Source organism: Sinohyriopsis cumingii, chromosome 3 (genome assembly GCF_028554795.1).
Source record: "Sinohyriopsis cumingii isolate HCF-2022 chromosome 3, ASM2855479v2, whole genome shotgun sequence".
Lineage (NCBI taxonomy): Eukaryota > Metazoa > Mollusca > Bivalvia > Unionida > Unionidae > Sinohyriopsis > Sinohyriopsis cumingii.
Genome location: NC_142963.1, coordinates 31,845,291 through 31,860,998, shown reverse-complemented (window position 1 = coordinate 31,860,998; position 15,708 = coordinate 31,845,291). Strand labels below are relative to the sequence as shown.

The following is a 15,708-nucleotide window of genomic DNA, read 5'->3' as shown; positions in this document are numbered from 1 at the left end:
AGCTTTGAAATACATTGAAACCTCAGAAAAAACAAATGTTGTCATTTTTTCAGATTCACTTTTCAGGTTGAAAACCCTGGAAAACCTTAAATCTGACAACCTTTTAATATGAGAAATTACATAAACATGGTTTGCTCATACAGTTGGGGAAAAGTATTCTGTACTATTGGCTTCTTATTAGTTATATAAATGGTAATGGAAGGGCAGATAAAGCAGCCCCACGATCACCCATTTCTGAATAGAAGATTCCGTAGACTAACTTCAAATATTGTATGAATTAACTTGTTCATCATAATTGACAAAATATGTGGAATGAAAACTCTACAAGCTTTTAAAGATCAAACCCACTATAAGAGAACGGCATGATATTGAAAAAATGGCAGATATGATGTGGTATTGTGCTTGTTTTGTATTGGACACACCTACTTGTTTCATGAATAAAGTCCTGAACAGTGAACTATGACCAGAGTGCATACCATCCTGTGTCCATTGACAGTGGAACACATTGTATATTATATCTTCTTCCTGAAGTTATTTTTATTTTCATTTTTACATTTTTAGAACTTTACTATTAGTTGGTACTATACAGCCACTATTGTGCTGTGGTGGCATGAGATCACACACACACACACACACACACAATAGCAAAGCCTCCATAGCAAATTAAATTATCTAATTTTTTTGCAGCTCTTGGCACATCAAGTATTCTCTAATATATGTATTTTTCTTTGTCCCTCTGAAATGTTGTGTCTTCCAGATTTAGAGAACAGGGTGTTACACTGTCCCCATTGCCTGGCATACTCGGCACAACAATTCCCTGTCAGCAATAAATGACTGACCAATGGTCAAAATTTGTTCACACCATAGCATAGGAAAGAATTCAAAAGTATTTCTTTTTTTTATATCAGATGTTCAGTCTGTCATTGGATCCCCAAGTTTGTTTGTTGATTGGAATGAGGGTAAACCTAAGTTTATAGAAAAGAGAGACATCAGAAAACTACAAACAGAAGAGGTAGGTATGAAATCAGCTATAATAGCTTTATTTAAAAACCTGATTTGAATTTTATTATGTGGTTTTGTTAGTTAAAAAAAAATGCTCATATCAGTATTGTGAAAAATATTGTAAATATACTTTCAGAAAATGTTGAATTTTTTATTTTATCAGAGTTTCTTTTTGTTGATGTATAGAACTGACAGACATAAGCAAATATTGACCTAGTTCCTAACAAATTGAATTACATTTTAATCATTAACCCCTGGAGATTCTTTTAATTTTCTTCTGAAATGGGGATAGGAAACACATTTTGGGGGTTATTTATGAATGCTTCCAAAAGATCTGCTTCCAAGTCTTTTCTTTTAGCTAAGATACCTAGGTGTATAAAAAGATGTTTTCAATTGACTTGTTTGCTTGTGCATGTGCAGAATGGAAACAATTGGGCTTTTTTTCTTCCTTTTATTTTTTTGTGTTTAATGGACCGATGATATTCATGTCCTGGATTCATTGTCAAAGAGTAGTTTTATGAGTTTTATCATAAACATGTCAGTGATATAGGAAAATAGTGGGGTGGGAATGGTTTTCTTGTTTTAGATCAATTCATTCTGATGTGGCCAAAATTGAAACAGTGCCGTACAGTAATTTAATAATTATAGATCAAATGTAATAATAAAAATTAAGAAACATAAGCAACAGTAAATAAAAATATTTTAACTTTCAGTTACCTTTTCAACATGTACCAGAGCAGCACTTTCCTAGTCCTAGGGTTTCAGGTAAGTTGAAAATATCATCCTAATCTAACATATCTATGAAATGCAATAGAAATGTTTTGGTTTTAACTGCTGTTATGGTTAAAGAAAACTCAAGTTCTTTACACCCGGAAATTTTGGTCATAAAAGGGGGTAAGGTTTACAGATGTTGTTTTCTTACTGTTGGCTCTATGATAATGATAATGAAACCATCTTGATTAGAGTTAACATCAGATATATTGCGATTTTGACCAAACTGAGACATTTTTGCACATTTTATATATTATATTCTGACTTTTCAAACAATTTGCAGACATATCTTGATGGACATAAGCTTTGAAAAAGATAAATTCATAGGTCGCTATGCTTGAAATTAACCTACAATATTTTCATGATGAACATAATTCATTGTACATTAAAACCTGTCTAAAGAGACCACCCCTTCTGCCAACAAAAATCAGACTCACAAGACATGTGGTCTCTTATAACAGGGTTGTGCAAAATTTAACACTCTTTAAAAAGCAAAAATACCCACAATCACTGTACATATAATGTATTTTTTATTAATAGTTCTTGCTAAAATATCGCTTACATTCATCTGAAAATAATTTTATATAGCAGTACATCTATCATAAAATATTAACATTTATTTTAGAAGATGACATTTACATGTATTTAGCATACAAATTACAGTATTAAGGTAATATTTATTTATCATGTTTATAAGTTAACTTTGCTTTTTACATTAATTCTTTCCTCCACTGTGTTAGAATGTTTCTATTTTCATTGATTGTTCTGCTGCTGTTATCAAGGTATTGATGTTATTAGTGCATGACTGGTGGTTTTTATTAGGCTCTGGGTAAGTATAGAATATTCCATGTATAAGTGAATTAAATCAAAAGACATGATGAACTCATCCAGAAACAATAAATTTATATAGCAACAACAGCTGAAATTTTTATTCATGAGCGACATAAATGGATGAACTCTGTAACTCTATAAACAAGATGTGTAACTGGCTTTACTAAGGTGCACAGTTGATGACTTGATGTTTAATCATTGTTACATTAAAAACTGCAACAAAGAACACAACCCTTTGACAATGACAACCCAGTCGTGAAAACACTTATCACTAGTATTAATGACAAAGACGATGTTCTCATTCATCCCAGGCATTAGGGATTAATACCAAAGACAAATGATGTACTCTGCTGCAACTTTGAAGCCCTTTTAAAAGATTCATTATTGCATTCTTGGCATTGTGCAGATTTTCACAAAAGATAAAGAAACGGTACAAACCTTTGAACTATGTATGTCATGATTATTCCCTTTAAAGAAAGAATGGTTAATCTTAAAGGGTATTCACATGACTTTGGCACTACAGTAGCAGTTAGTAACATGTACTTTAGTCTGGTATACAATCTAATACAAATAAAACCACCTCTTTGACCAATAAAATTTAGGAAACTAGTTGCCAGCCTCATTTTTGTGTTTTGTTTAGTTTGTATTTACTTTTGAAGGGGTCATGGTAATATAGGATTAAATAAAGGTTAGTGGTGTTTGTTTCAGATTTGGCAATACAGTCAGTTGTAGCAGTGTTGTTTAGAACAGTCTGCACTTTTCATGTGAACCCTCCTAAGCAGCCATATGTACAAAGGATTGAATCAAGGTCAATGATGTTGATATATAATTTTGTGATGCAGTCATTCAGTGCCATGTTGAAATGCATATTTCAACTAAAATACAAGGTTTCTGCTCACATTCTTCAGTTGGTCACTCACGAGGGTACATTTATATTTTTTTTAAATCAATGTATTATGATTATGGTTGCAAATTACAGGTGGTCGCTCATAGGTGAGGTTGCTTAAGCAGGTTTTACTGTATATGTAGAGTTATGGGCACATAAACTTTATCATTTAATTGAATTCTATAAAAGTTAAATGGTGACCTTCTTCCTCCCCACCCATTTGTGATAGACTTTGATAGAGAAGAAGCATTTTTCACAATTCCCTTTAAATATATTGAACATATTTAGAATTATGGGCACATAAATGTAAACATTGCTTGCACAAAAACGTAAACTTGAGTGGACACTGCCACTGATGGACAACATCAAACTTGCTGTTTCTTATATTTTTCTTCTAAAAAGGCAAGACAGAAATGACACTCTTTAAGCACAGATAGAACGTTAAAAGGAGCAAATAAAATTTGGTGAGATTTGGAAAACATTTACAATAAAGATAGTTTTTATCAGTTCACGTGGGAATGGGAATTTTAGAATGTGATAACAAATAAACATTATATTCAGATTTATTATTTTTCAAAATGTTAATGTACTTGTCCATGTTGATGGCATTGGAATACCTTTTGTAAACAATTTATACTGGTATGAAAACTGTCAGAACTTGTGTTATGATAATAATGTTCTCAATCAACATACATTTGTATAAATACTGTACACCATGCACTGTTATCATGAAAAAGAATCTTATAAACCAGTAAGTTTTACCATCCGATGAAAGTGTCAACATCTGTTTGCAAGTACCAGCCTGTGGGTCATTTTCAAGTCAGGGACAGTGGTTTCACAAACCACTGCACTCTAGTCACTGAGCGACTCAGTTCATGATGTTATGTCTTTTTTTTAAATCTGTCCTTTTGTTATCTGCATTGAAATTTTGTATTCAAGTTTCTAAGCATATTCAAGTTTCTAAGCAGTTTCTTGGTCTTTCTATTGAATGATTACGGGAATCTTTCCATATCTGATTGCCCATAACAAATTCTGAAGACTTCCCTCTACTGCTGATTACATACTGGAAAACATTCTGTAAAAAAAGAATTTGACAATGTCTGGCTTAAATCTAGATTCCTTACAGTTGAAGACATAACATATACATTGTTGGCTTAGTGAGAGCTTCATACAAACAGTCTTGTAAATAACCTGAGCTTTCTACGTATTGTCAGACAGAGGTTTTCCAAAAATTTAGATTGGTGATTTGAGTGGCTGTATGAGTTGAGATGATGTCATTGTATTAATGGGAAGACATTTTTTGCATAGCCATAGACATTTACATTGGGTGATTGAGAGACATCAGCATTGGTGTCTGTTTACAAAGTGGTCGTTAATAATATCCGTTTAAGGTTACAATATAATTTCTCTTGAAAGATCACAGAGAATATGTCAGGATAACTTTTTAGATAGGGAATAATGTCTTTTTAGTTTCATTTCTAAACATTTTGATCAAAGCATTTTCTCTCTGTAACATTGATCCATGAAGTATTGTATCGTATTGTATGGTGGAGATGTCGCTAAGTGATGTAATAGTCTGTCTGAATGAGACTGATTAATATCATTTCATTGGCTTTTAAAGAAAATATAGAAATATTGCAAAGATAATGCCAAAGTAATACCTGATTTGTTACCTTTTTGCAAAGCAGTTCTAGTTTTTGGATTGTTGACTTCCTGTGTCTGGTGTTAACACTCAGGTTATGGATTCATTTAGGTTATTTTCTCAGACAAGTAAAACTTGTTGTTATTTAGATGTGTCATGTGCATATTTTAGTAAAAAGTTTAGAAAGTGATATTGGTTAACATTTAATTTAGCTCATTTTTCGTGTCAGTATACAGTGTAATGTAATTTTGTTTACTAGGAATTTGATATTTTCAAGAAAATTATGTTTGACCTGAGTTTTTTCTTAGATACCTAATAATAGAAACACTTGTTTTTATTTTTGACTTAGTTCCTGGCCATAATTGAGGGTCAAGTAAACAACTTTTTCTAGGAGTAAAATGATTGGCTCTTATCAAGGACATACAGGAGATATGTTACTTTAACCCTTTACCTCATAGAGCATAGTGACAAAGTGCAGCTCGCTATACATAGAACACAGGTTACCTAGTCGACCGCATACGCATAGCTTGCCTGTGAACTATTAAGCAATGTAGTGTATGTTACGTTTAACAGCAATTTTAACCATTTTACATTTTTGGTACACATCTATTACATGTGGAACAATTTAAGAGTAAAGTCCGATTGTTATAGCTGTGTAATTATTTATCACGGAAGAATTTGTTATGTGCTTTAAAATCTGGAGAGAATTCGTTCACCGTCATGTCAGTGCGGTCGTGTGACCAACCGTAGAGCTGCCATTTCTCATACTCGAAATTTACAAGTTTTTCATCTGTGTTCTACATCACTAAGTCATCTAAATTTGATAATTTATAAAAACTAATTGCAGCCTATATCAATATCAGAGCCTTTACCTAGGTTATTGAATCTTTCATTGTTGTGATTCTAATCATGAAAACTTCGTAAGTACTGAATGAAATCCGCGACCGCCATTTTGGAGAGTGGAGATTACGACCCAGTTACTTTAAATAGCAGATATCGACCAGTACATAAACAGTGACCATGTGATCTGACGTAATTGTCAGTCACAGAAATGAATGTAGTATCTAATAAGGGGTTTTCCCCGAAGGTGGCGCTACGAAAACCGGCTTAAAATGGCTGATATTTACAGCAGACGTCAAAAGGCGCTTCTATGGGACTTTTGTAGAAGCGTCAAAAGTCGCTTCGATGCGACTTTTGTAGAGGTGTCCAAAGACGGTTGTATGAGGTAATGGGTTAAATGTAAACATGATCACGTCATCCTGTATTTTACAATTAGGCATTTCCGAAATTTGGAAATACTTCGTATTAATAGTGATGTTTAGAGAGAGAGATCTCAGAGTCTGGGTTTATAAAGCACTTGATGTCAAGTTGTTTTCTTCTGCTGTGACCAGCATTGAAGCTTTGAGTTTTTGAGTTATTTGTTAAGTTTCTTCAGATTATTTGGACTCTTAGAGATTAATTCGTTTCTCAGGAATAATTATTGTATTCATACAGAACTCTTGAACAAGGACCTTTCTTGAGAATGTTATTTGTATTTCCAAGACTGGAGGATTAATTGTTATGTTTCTACAAGGAACTGTAGACGTCAGCACAGTACAGGCTACAGCATACATCATCCCCTTCCTTCTTGGATTCTTCGTTGGGACTCGAACTTGGAATCATTAGAACATTTCAATATCAGGACTGCAAAATTTTTATTTGTGGATTATTCTTGTATTATTTTTGGATTTGATTCTGGAAACTGTAAGTTCTCATTTTGTTCATTTTTACAGTATTTTTCCAGGGAAATAAATAATTTGTTATATTTTTTAAAGCTTGTTATTTTCACTCTTTTCTTGTGTTACTGTTTATTCGAGCCTAAACATGTAACATAAGAATGCAGCTACTTAACTTCATAAATTATTGTTGCAGAATCATGTAACTTGGTATGTATACACTACACTCTTCAGCTTAAACTAAGTCACTGTGACCTATACTTCATGCTGTAGTGATCTGCATTATCCTTTGTATTTAGCTCAGTTTTAGACAATATTACCTTAAAGTGATGTAATTTGAAACATAAATGCATCACAAAATGTTGCTTCACCACAAAACTTCATGATCTGGCCATTGATCGTTTTTCATATTTGTAAATCCTTCCATGGTCTGCAGAAATTTTCATGGTCTAAAATAAAAAAATAAAAACATGCTATCTGGATACTTTAATCAACTTCCATCATTCAGAATATTGCCCTTCTTGGAATTCATGCAGTTCATTTCTATTGTTGATTATATCATTTAATGTATTGTACTTCATATTTTTCTTTGCTAGTCCTTCCATAACTTTCATGTGTCTCTTTTAATCAACTTATTGAGTTCTTTTTTAGTATCTTGCTGGCTTCTTTCTTTTCATTTCTTTTGTAGTTAAAGGTGTTAGGTAAGTATTATCCACCATTTTTTGTTCCAGGTCATTCAGCATGCCTCAGGGTTTAGATAAATCAGTCATAATAGGCTCCCTGCCCCCCCCCCCCCCATGTCTTTTAGCAGACTATATGTACAGACTTTTGTACTTTATGTTTCCTATAGTCTGATGAAGTATGGAGGGGTCTACAACACTTCCCAGTTTAGGGTAGTTGCTAGCTTTTATAAGGAGGGGGTCCATAGCTATTTCTCAGGTATGGAAACTGCTCCCGCAAGGGTGGAATCACTGACACATGGAAGGAAATGGTCTGCACATGCGATTCAGGGATCCTCTGCACTTTCCAGTGTCACTATCATCACCCAGTAGTGTCTTCCTGCAGGGATCTTGTTCATTGGAGCCTAGTTTCCTGAATGGTGACCCCTCAGTAATATCTGTTTCATCTACTGGTCATTGTCCAGTAACTGGCCACCAGAAAATGGGTGCTGATCACTAGGTAGTCAAATGCATCAAATGACAGTCACAGTGTCTGTCACCAGTCATTGGGCACTAAAGACCATGCACTCAGCCACTGGGCACCAATCACCATTTTTTAGTGTTTTATACTGATCTACTATTTTCTGTCTCTGGTCACTGAATACTGTGCAATAAACACTGGCTTTTGGATGTTTACCTGGTTTTGACCATCAGTTTAGGGAAGGAGATCAGGTCTATGCCCCCCTTTCTCTTTGTTTCTTTTTAGCCCCAGTGGGAACATGTTCTGAGTTTTAATGAACCATCTAGGGGAAGTGATTGGGTTGACACCCCACCTTGTTTGATGTTCCCATTCAATCCTTATATAACTTGAGAAATCACACCACCTAGTGGTTAGTTGGCCATGTCTCCATTCCCTGTTTTGACACCATCATTGATTTTGCTGTGGCTCCATAGATCGGAAGACTGGGCAGGCTATACATCATCTGTACCTCCTCCAGCCATGTTAACAAAAAAAATGGATTGGGACAACCACTTGCCTCCTGCAACATAAAGAGGAAATCATGAATCCTTTTCTCCAATGAGAAAGGAATGATGGGTGAGTCCTGTCATCCACCTCATGAGTGAAGTCAAGATGGTGAACCCTCAGTCATAGAGTTCCTTTCTCGAAGGAGGGAGATAAGAAGGATCAGTTCTGCCTCACCCATATACCAAAGACAGGTCAACAACCTGTTAAGTTTGGTTCATGCTCATGATTTTCCACAAGAACCAGTTCAGTCAGGCCATTCTCTTTTTGGGTCTCCATCTTTGTCACACCTTTGGAAGCTTCAGATGCTTGTGTTCTCATCAGTTTGGAGATGCTCTCTGGGGCACAGCCAAGAGAGAGAAAACAAAAGGGGTGGTTGGTCCTCTTTTATGCTTCAAGCTTTGGTTTCAGCCCTCAGTTACAGGGTTCATTTTCCTACTTAGTTCCTTAAGCCACCACCACCGCACTTTTGACACAGGAGCTTTCCACAGTGGGATTATGGCAGTGACCAGGGCATGTCTCTCCATTTAATCTCTTGAGACTTTGGAGCTGATGGTTTGCACACTAGTTACTCTAGCCTCCCATGCTGATCTTTTTTTACTGCCTTATTCTGTCTGTCAAAGGAAGAATTGTTGTCTTTTGCTCTTTTACAGAGTTTGTCAGAGGCTGTTGCCAAAACATTGAGACAGATACACTTGATACAGAGATATTATTCAAAGGGCTAATCCATCTGGTGGCATTGCAAGACTTCAGGGATGAGCAACCCCAATCCCTGACTGCTGCACCAAGGCCCAACTGAGGTGGTGCTCTACAGTTTCATATTTTGCATAGGGTTAGAATTTTAAAGAAAAAGAAATTCCACGGCTTTCCTCACTGGTTATACTGGCTATTTAAAAAAGACCTTGTATGTCTTAGTTATAGTTCAAAGAACCATTAATTCACTTTATTTAGGTGTATGATTGATGGGTGTAATATGGGTTATAGAGTATACAGCTTGGCCTTACTCCAGATGTGCACCTTTCAAAAAAGTGCTAGCTCCACTTGGTCATTTTCAATTTCTGAACTTCAGAGGTAAATTGTATAAAAAAGAGCTGATAACTTTATTTACATTTTAATTTTATATATTTGGTTATTCATTCATTGCACTTTCAGAAGCTGGTATTGTCTAGTCTGGCAAAATTCATTTACCCTATTTTAATAGCTGCTATGGATAGTGTACTTTAGACTAATTTAGGCTGATTTTTTAGCACAAGGTATCAGTCATTTTAGTTAGCAGTGTGCTTAGATCATGTACAGTTTTCAAAAGTACAATATCCAAAGAAATATCATCCACATTACATTAATGTAGCATAGAGGTATACCAACATTCTCTCCATTGTGAATGTTTTAAATGCAAACAACTTCATCTTACATACATCACTCTCTCAAAAGTACATAATAACTGGTGAGCACCCCCTGAACTGGCTAAGAAATGCCTTCATTCCACAAATTTTGTGAGTCTCCCTCCTAAATGGTTTGAGCTGATGAATCAGCAGAACCATCAGATTTAGTTTAAAACTTATTCCACCTGTCTTTCTCAAAAGGAGGTGGCTGGAGGGGCCAGGTTTGGAAATCTGTAAACCCCTTCCCATCCCATGATTTCCTACAAAGTCCCCATGGAAATGGCATGTACACAAGTCAGTAGCATATACACATTTTCATCAGTGGAGAAAGTCAATGACAGACTTGTTAGCAGCAGTGTTGAATAAGTTCTCTCTTTATGTTTCTCCAGAGCAAGAGCAGAAGGGATGTGCATTGGATACCTTCAGTTTGAGGTGGAATCAACTGTATGCATAAGCATTCCCACCTTTCAGAATAATCTCCCAGGTTCTTCACAGAGTTAGGATGTCCAAGTCAAAACTCATTCTGAGAGCTCCCCTGTTACCCCATTAGTTGTGCTTCAGTGATCTCAGTTTGTTGATCAAGAATCCCAGGGAATTATTGGGGAGGGATCTGCTATTACAGCATAGAGGGTTCCTCTTGCATGATACTCATCAACTTCAACATCTTTGTGCCTCACACATATCAAATGATCTATCCACAAGGATCAGTTTTCAAGCAAGGTTACCAAAAACATCACTCAGACTAGATGGCAATTGACATCCAAAGTTTACAGTGCCAAGTGGAGAATTTTCTATAATTGGTGAAGAAGGAAACCCATTGATCCTATCTACTTATCATTAATTGCAGTTGCAATCTTCCTCTTTTTTTTTTGTTTAAAGGAAAAGATTGCTCAGTATTTGCCATTAAGAGCTATAGAGCATCACTGTCTAATACTCTTATTTTCCAATAGGCTCCATTATAGCAGTGAACCCACATCTTTCAGAATAGGTGGTTACTTTCAGCTCCTGAGATGAGTCTATCATAGTTTAATGACTATCTGTAATGTTTCTTTCATTATCTAAACCTCCTTATGAACCCTTGTGTGAAGCTTCCTTTGACAAACATTGTTTGAATATTTGACAACATTACCCATAACATTTGAAAATATTACCCTAGAATCGGTGATTTGTAGGAATGACATTCATGCCTTGTCAATGGAAAAGGGTTGCTTACGTTTCAGTGGTAATTGGGATTTGGTCTCTCATCTTGGCCAATGTGGGTTTCTTGCCAAAGAATCAGCTACCTTTGATAGCTCCAGTTCCTATTGAAATCTACAGCCTCATATGTGTATTCTTGATGATCTGTCTGTTAGATTCCTTTGACCAGTTGTAGTTTTATCTTTTTTCTAAATCAAAAGTGAGAAGAAAGAATACGAACCATCTTTTTCCTTTCAGAGGTAACTTTCTGCAGCTGCCAATTCATGGTGGATTGTTCAGGCTACTAAAAGAGCTTATTATTTCTCACCAAGAGAGATTGTTCTTTCATGAAAATTTAAAACCACGAGGTCGCAGCTGTTGCTGTATCTTGGGTTATTCTTAATTATTCTTCATCACATGATATCATGAAAACTGCATTCTTGCTGTCTCACCCAACATTGGTGGCACTTTACATTCAATCAATTTCACACCAGGGTGAAGACACATATGCATGGGGCCCAGTTGGGTCAGTCCAGCAAGTTGTCAAACCATCATCCAGTCTAGAGTAGAGCAGCACCCTACTGACAGCTAAACTTAGGCTCTCAGCATTCCACTGGGCTGGCAAATGTTACAGTTAAAATATTGTTTTTTGAGGAGTAAAACTAATTTAAGTATTTATTACTTATTATGGCCCTATTCCCTCTCTCCCTGCTCTAATAATATCCTTTCATTCTTGATTAAAGCCCAAGAATGATGATATTCTAATTGACAGAAACTGACTAAGGTATCAGACAGGGATAACGTTTTTTTTTTCTTTCAATTCTAAACCTCCAGTTACTAATTGAAGGAGATAGTGACAACCTTGGACTGGGAACTAACATCAGGAAAAGATGCTGCAATACAGTAATTGAAGGTAGATGTTACATAAATTAGATTTATCCTGAAATATCAACGTGTCCACACCTTTTAGTGAACTTAAACACTATTCCTGGTATTTCATTTGTCTGAATTCATTTTTTTTTTCTCCACAGGAGATGATGAAAACGATGACCAGATTTATCAAAGAATATTCCAACCCCGACATCTCCTCAGCAGGGATGAAGCAGATGAAATTGAAAATAGTAATACAAGGAGTTTCCACCAACGAATCTCAGAGCAAGTATGTCCTACACTGAGGAATTTGGCTGCATCAGGCAGTCATGATAATGAGGAGTCACCAGACCTTGGATTTAAAAACCAACAAGAACATTATTCTTTGGATACAAATATCTTTAACCACTGTAGCAAGTCTGTTGACAACAGGCTTTTTTCACCTAATTTGGAATGTGAAGAATCACCAAAATTTCACTGTAAAAATAATAAATCACATTTGCAATTTGAGCATATTGAATCAAATTTTCCAGATAATGAAAAATTGTTTCAGCACTTTAAAGTTAATTCTTCTGATGAGGATGCATGTTTCAGATTCAGGAAGCCTAGAGAGCACCATCTAGAGAGGAACCCAATAGTTACTACTCCTTTTGAAGTAGGAGCAGCTATTATTGTTGGGAATAATGATAGGATTTTACTTACACAATCAGATTCTCTGGTTCCCAGTGATTCCTTATTCCAGGAAATGACATTAAAGGTTGATAAAAATGGTCTAGATGAAGAAGGCAAATCACAGTCAAACACAGTTTGTGATAGAGATAATCATTCAGATGAGGCTTGCATGGATGCTGCTGATAAAATCCAGTTAGTGTCAGCATTACCAAAAAAGAGTGGGTTGCAAATGCAAATGTACCAGGGGCAGATATTAAGAGGTTTGCATGGTGCTGATAGAATCAATAGCAATAAAAAGTTGGAAGATTTTGAATTTTCATCAGGTTCTACAGAAGACACCTTACAGGGAATCAATTTTGAGCAAAAGTCATTTTTTGGGAAACTTTTCACATTTCGTGATTCACAAGTACAGTGTTTGGAACAAAATTCTTACTTCAAAAAACCGGCTTTAATCTCTGGTGCAGTCAGTACTGATTTTGATGAATGCCCCAAACAGTCTGAAAAGAACTCAGTTCCCGGTTCAAGATGGGGAAAGTACATTCCAGAAGAACCTGATGATGAGGTGGAGTTTGACAGCTTAATAAAAGAAGACAGGAAAGCATCAGCTATTGTGTCTTCAGACCACAGGAGTGCTTTAGTCAGAATTCTTTCACAAAGACCTGAGTACTGCAGTGGGCTAGATCAAAAGCAATTCAGCCAAGAAGATTCCAGAGTGAAGTCTTATCTTGATACTTCAACAGATTCTGTTGATGCAGAACTGGATTCTTTCAATGAGGATTTTCTTAATTCTTATCCAACTGATGTGCAAAGGGAGGAATTATGTTATAAAGATGATTTTGCTCATTGTACATTAAGCCAAACCCAGATATTTAGAAAATCATGTATATTTTCTAAACAGACTAGACCGGTCATAAATGACTTTCAAACTAGGACTCAAAGGCCGTTGGATTTCTTCTCTGATTCCAGCAGGACTTTAGATGTTTCAGATGGAAAGGGACAAAATTCTGTGACTCCAGAAGGTTCATACAAAATGTTACTTCAAGGAGGTTTGAATAGTACTTTGCCACAGGGAGGTTCAAAGGAAACTTTGCTTCAAGGAGGTCTGACTAGTACTTTGCTGCAGGGAGGTTCAAACAAAGCATTGCTTCAGAGTGGTTTAAATAGTACTTTGCCTCAGGGAAGTTCAGACAATGCTTTGCTTCAGGGATTTTCTAAAAATGCTTTGCCACTGGTTGGTTCAGACAGTACATTGCCTCAGGGAAGCTTGAGGAATATTTTGCCCAAGAAGGATTCAGATGATATCTTTAATCAAACAGAAGGCAGGTTTGAGGTTATGTCTAGACATTTTACTCCAAACGGTCAGTTTAGGAGTCCCATACTGTGTCATTCACCATATGATGAACAAAAGAGGGAAAAGGGGTAAGTTCAAATGTTTATTATCTTTAAGCACCGGTCGTTGGTTAAAATTGAAACTTGGTTACTAATTCCATGAACATGATTACAAGAATTAATTTTCAGAAAATCATTTATATGGGCATAGTTAGATCCTGAAAGTGAAAAGCATGTGTTAAATGTTGATGTGTTGCACATGAAAATGGCAGATGTAAAAAAAATTATTTACAGTTCTACAGTTACCCCCCAAAAAAGCTCAAACTAAAGTGTGGATATTTTAGCTTTAATGCCTGAAGTGGTTATGGGATGATTTGTTGCTTCATGTCATGTCCATTAGCATAAATATGTTATTGCTAATTCTCCTGAACTACTTTGAAGATTACCTTGAAAATTTACACACATTGTTTCTTGATTTTTTTGTTCATTCTCATGATATATAACTACTTTGAGGATTGCCTGACATTGATTTTGCATGTATGGCCACATCGCTTAACAGGCTTGAGGCAGCTGCTCCCGATTTTTGTGTTCTTTCTGATGGTATATGTTCTTTGACTGTCTTCGTCAGCATTATTGTGTTCACCCTGCATTGACTGTTCTGATAGAATATGTTTCTTCATCTACTTCATTCACTAATACCAGTACTGGCATTTAACTATCATTACCATGTTTTACCAATATTATCTGTTTGCCTGCACTTACTTCCAGTATGTAAATGTCACTTTTTTAATTCATATTTTGCAGATTTATAATAGTGGAAGTGATCAGTGCAAAAGCTATATCTTTGTCTTCCCAATTTAATTGTTCAACATTAAAATTATAAATTAATGTGAGTCATTTAAAGACTGGCAGTAGGTTATAGTTATTGTTTAAAACAGACTCTATGGGGTCTACATTGAGAGAATGGATCTTGGTCAACAGAAAGGGTCTCAATACCTTGATTGTAGTAAATTGTTTGCTGTATTACTATTCAAGGGTGGGGGGCCACGAGTGGCCGAGTGGTATAAAGTGCTTGACGTTACGGATCACTGTCATCTCACCTCTGTCTGCGTGGGTTTGAGTCTAGGATTCGGCCAGTGTGGGTATGTGAGAAAGCTTGCCAGTAGCTACTCATGGGTCGGTGGTTCTTCCGGAGGTTTCCTGGGTTTTTCCTCCACCATTAATACTGGCCACCATGCATAGCCTATTGTGTGCTGAAAAAAGGTGTTAAACCCCACAACAACAAGAACTATTCATTGGTGGACAAATATACTGCCAAATGTTTTAATGTCAGTAATAGCTTACCTGTTACTTTTATTAAACTTTATTAAACTTTGCGCTTCGAAAGACCTTGAAAATGTTTAATGCACCAACTCCATATGCCAGATATTTCTTAGAACATGTGCATTGACCCAGTCTGATCTACATCATCAGCCTGTGCTCTATAGGATGTCCTCTTTCTTTTCTGGATGATCACTGAGTCAACACAATGAACACTATGAAGAGAAAATGTCTACAAGTGCAATGGTTTCATGCTAATAACCAGGGCTTGTCATTAATAGTTCCTTATAGTGAACTTTAAACCTCTCTGCATATTTATCAAATTTGTAAAATTGATAAGATTAACATTGATAATTTTCCTTCTTGCATTGTTTGCACGATGAGTTATGCACCCTTTTCCCCCCCAGCATAAAGGCTTCCTACATTGTG

The 15,708-nt window shown here is 35.8% G+C and overlaps 1 protein-coding gene and 1 long non-coding RNA gene across 2 annotated transcripts in view; both read left to right on the top strand.

Annotated features, from left to right (window-relative positions):
* The first annotated feature begins 915 nt into the window (after positions 1-915).
* LOC149802640 (uncharacterized) lies at positions 916-12,299 on the top strand. Its single transcript, XR_016420079.1, has 3 exons — positions 916-1,012; positions 1,716-1,767; positions 12,120-12,299. It is a non-coding gene; the product is annotated as an uncharacterized LOC149802640 (long non-coding RNA).
* A 23-nt stretch (positions 12,300-12,322) lies between these two features.
* Positions 12,323-15,708, top strand: part of LOC149802639 (5'-3' DNA helicase ZGRF1-like) — a 110,622-nt gene continuing 107,236 nt past the window's right edge. The window contains exon 1 of the mRNA XM_089951958.1: positions 12,323-14,049. Coding sequence (XP_089808084.1) covers positions 12,704-14,049 — 1,346 coding nt within the window. The 5' untranslated portion in view covers positions 12,323-12,703. The remainder of the gene's footprint in view (positions 14,050-15,708) is intronic.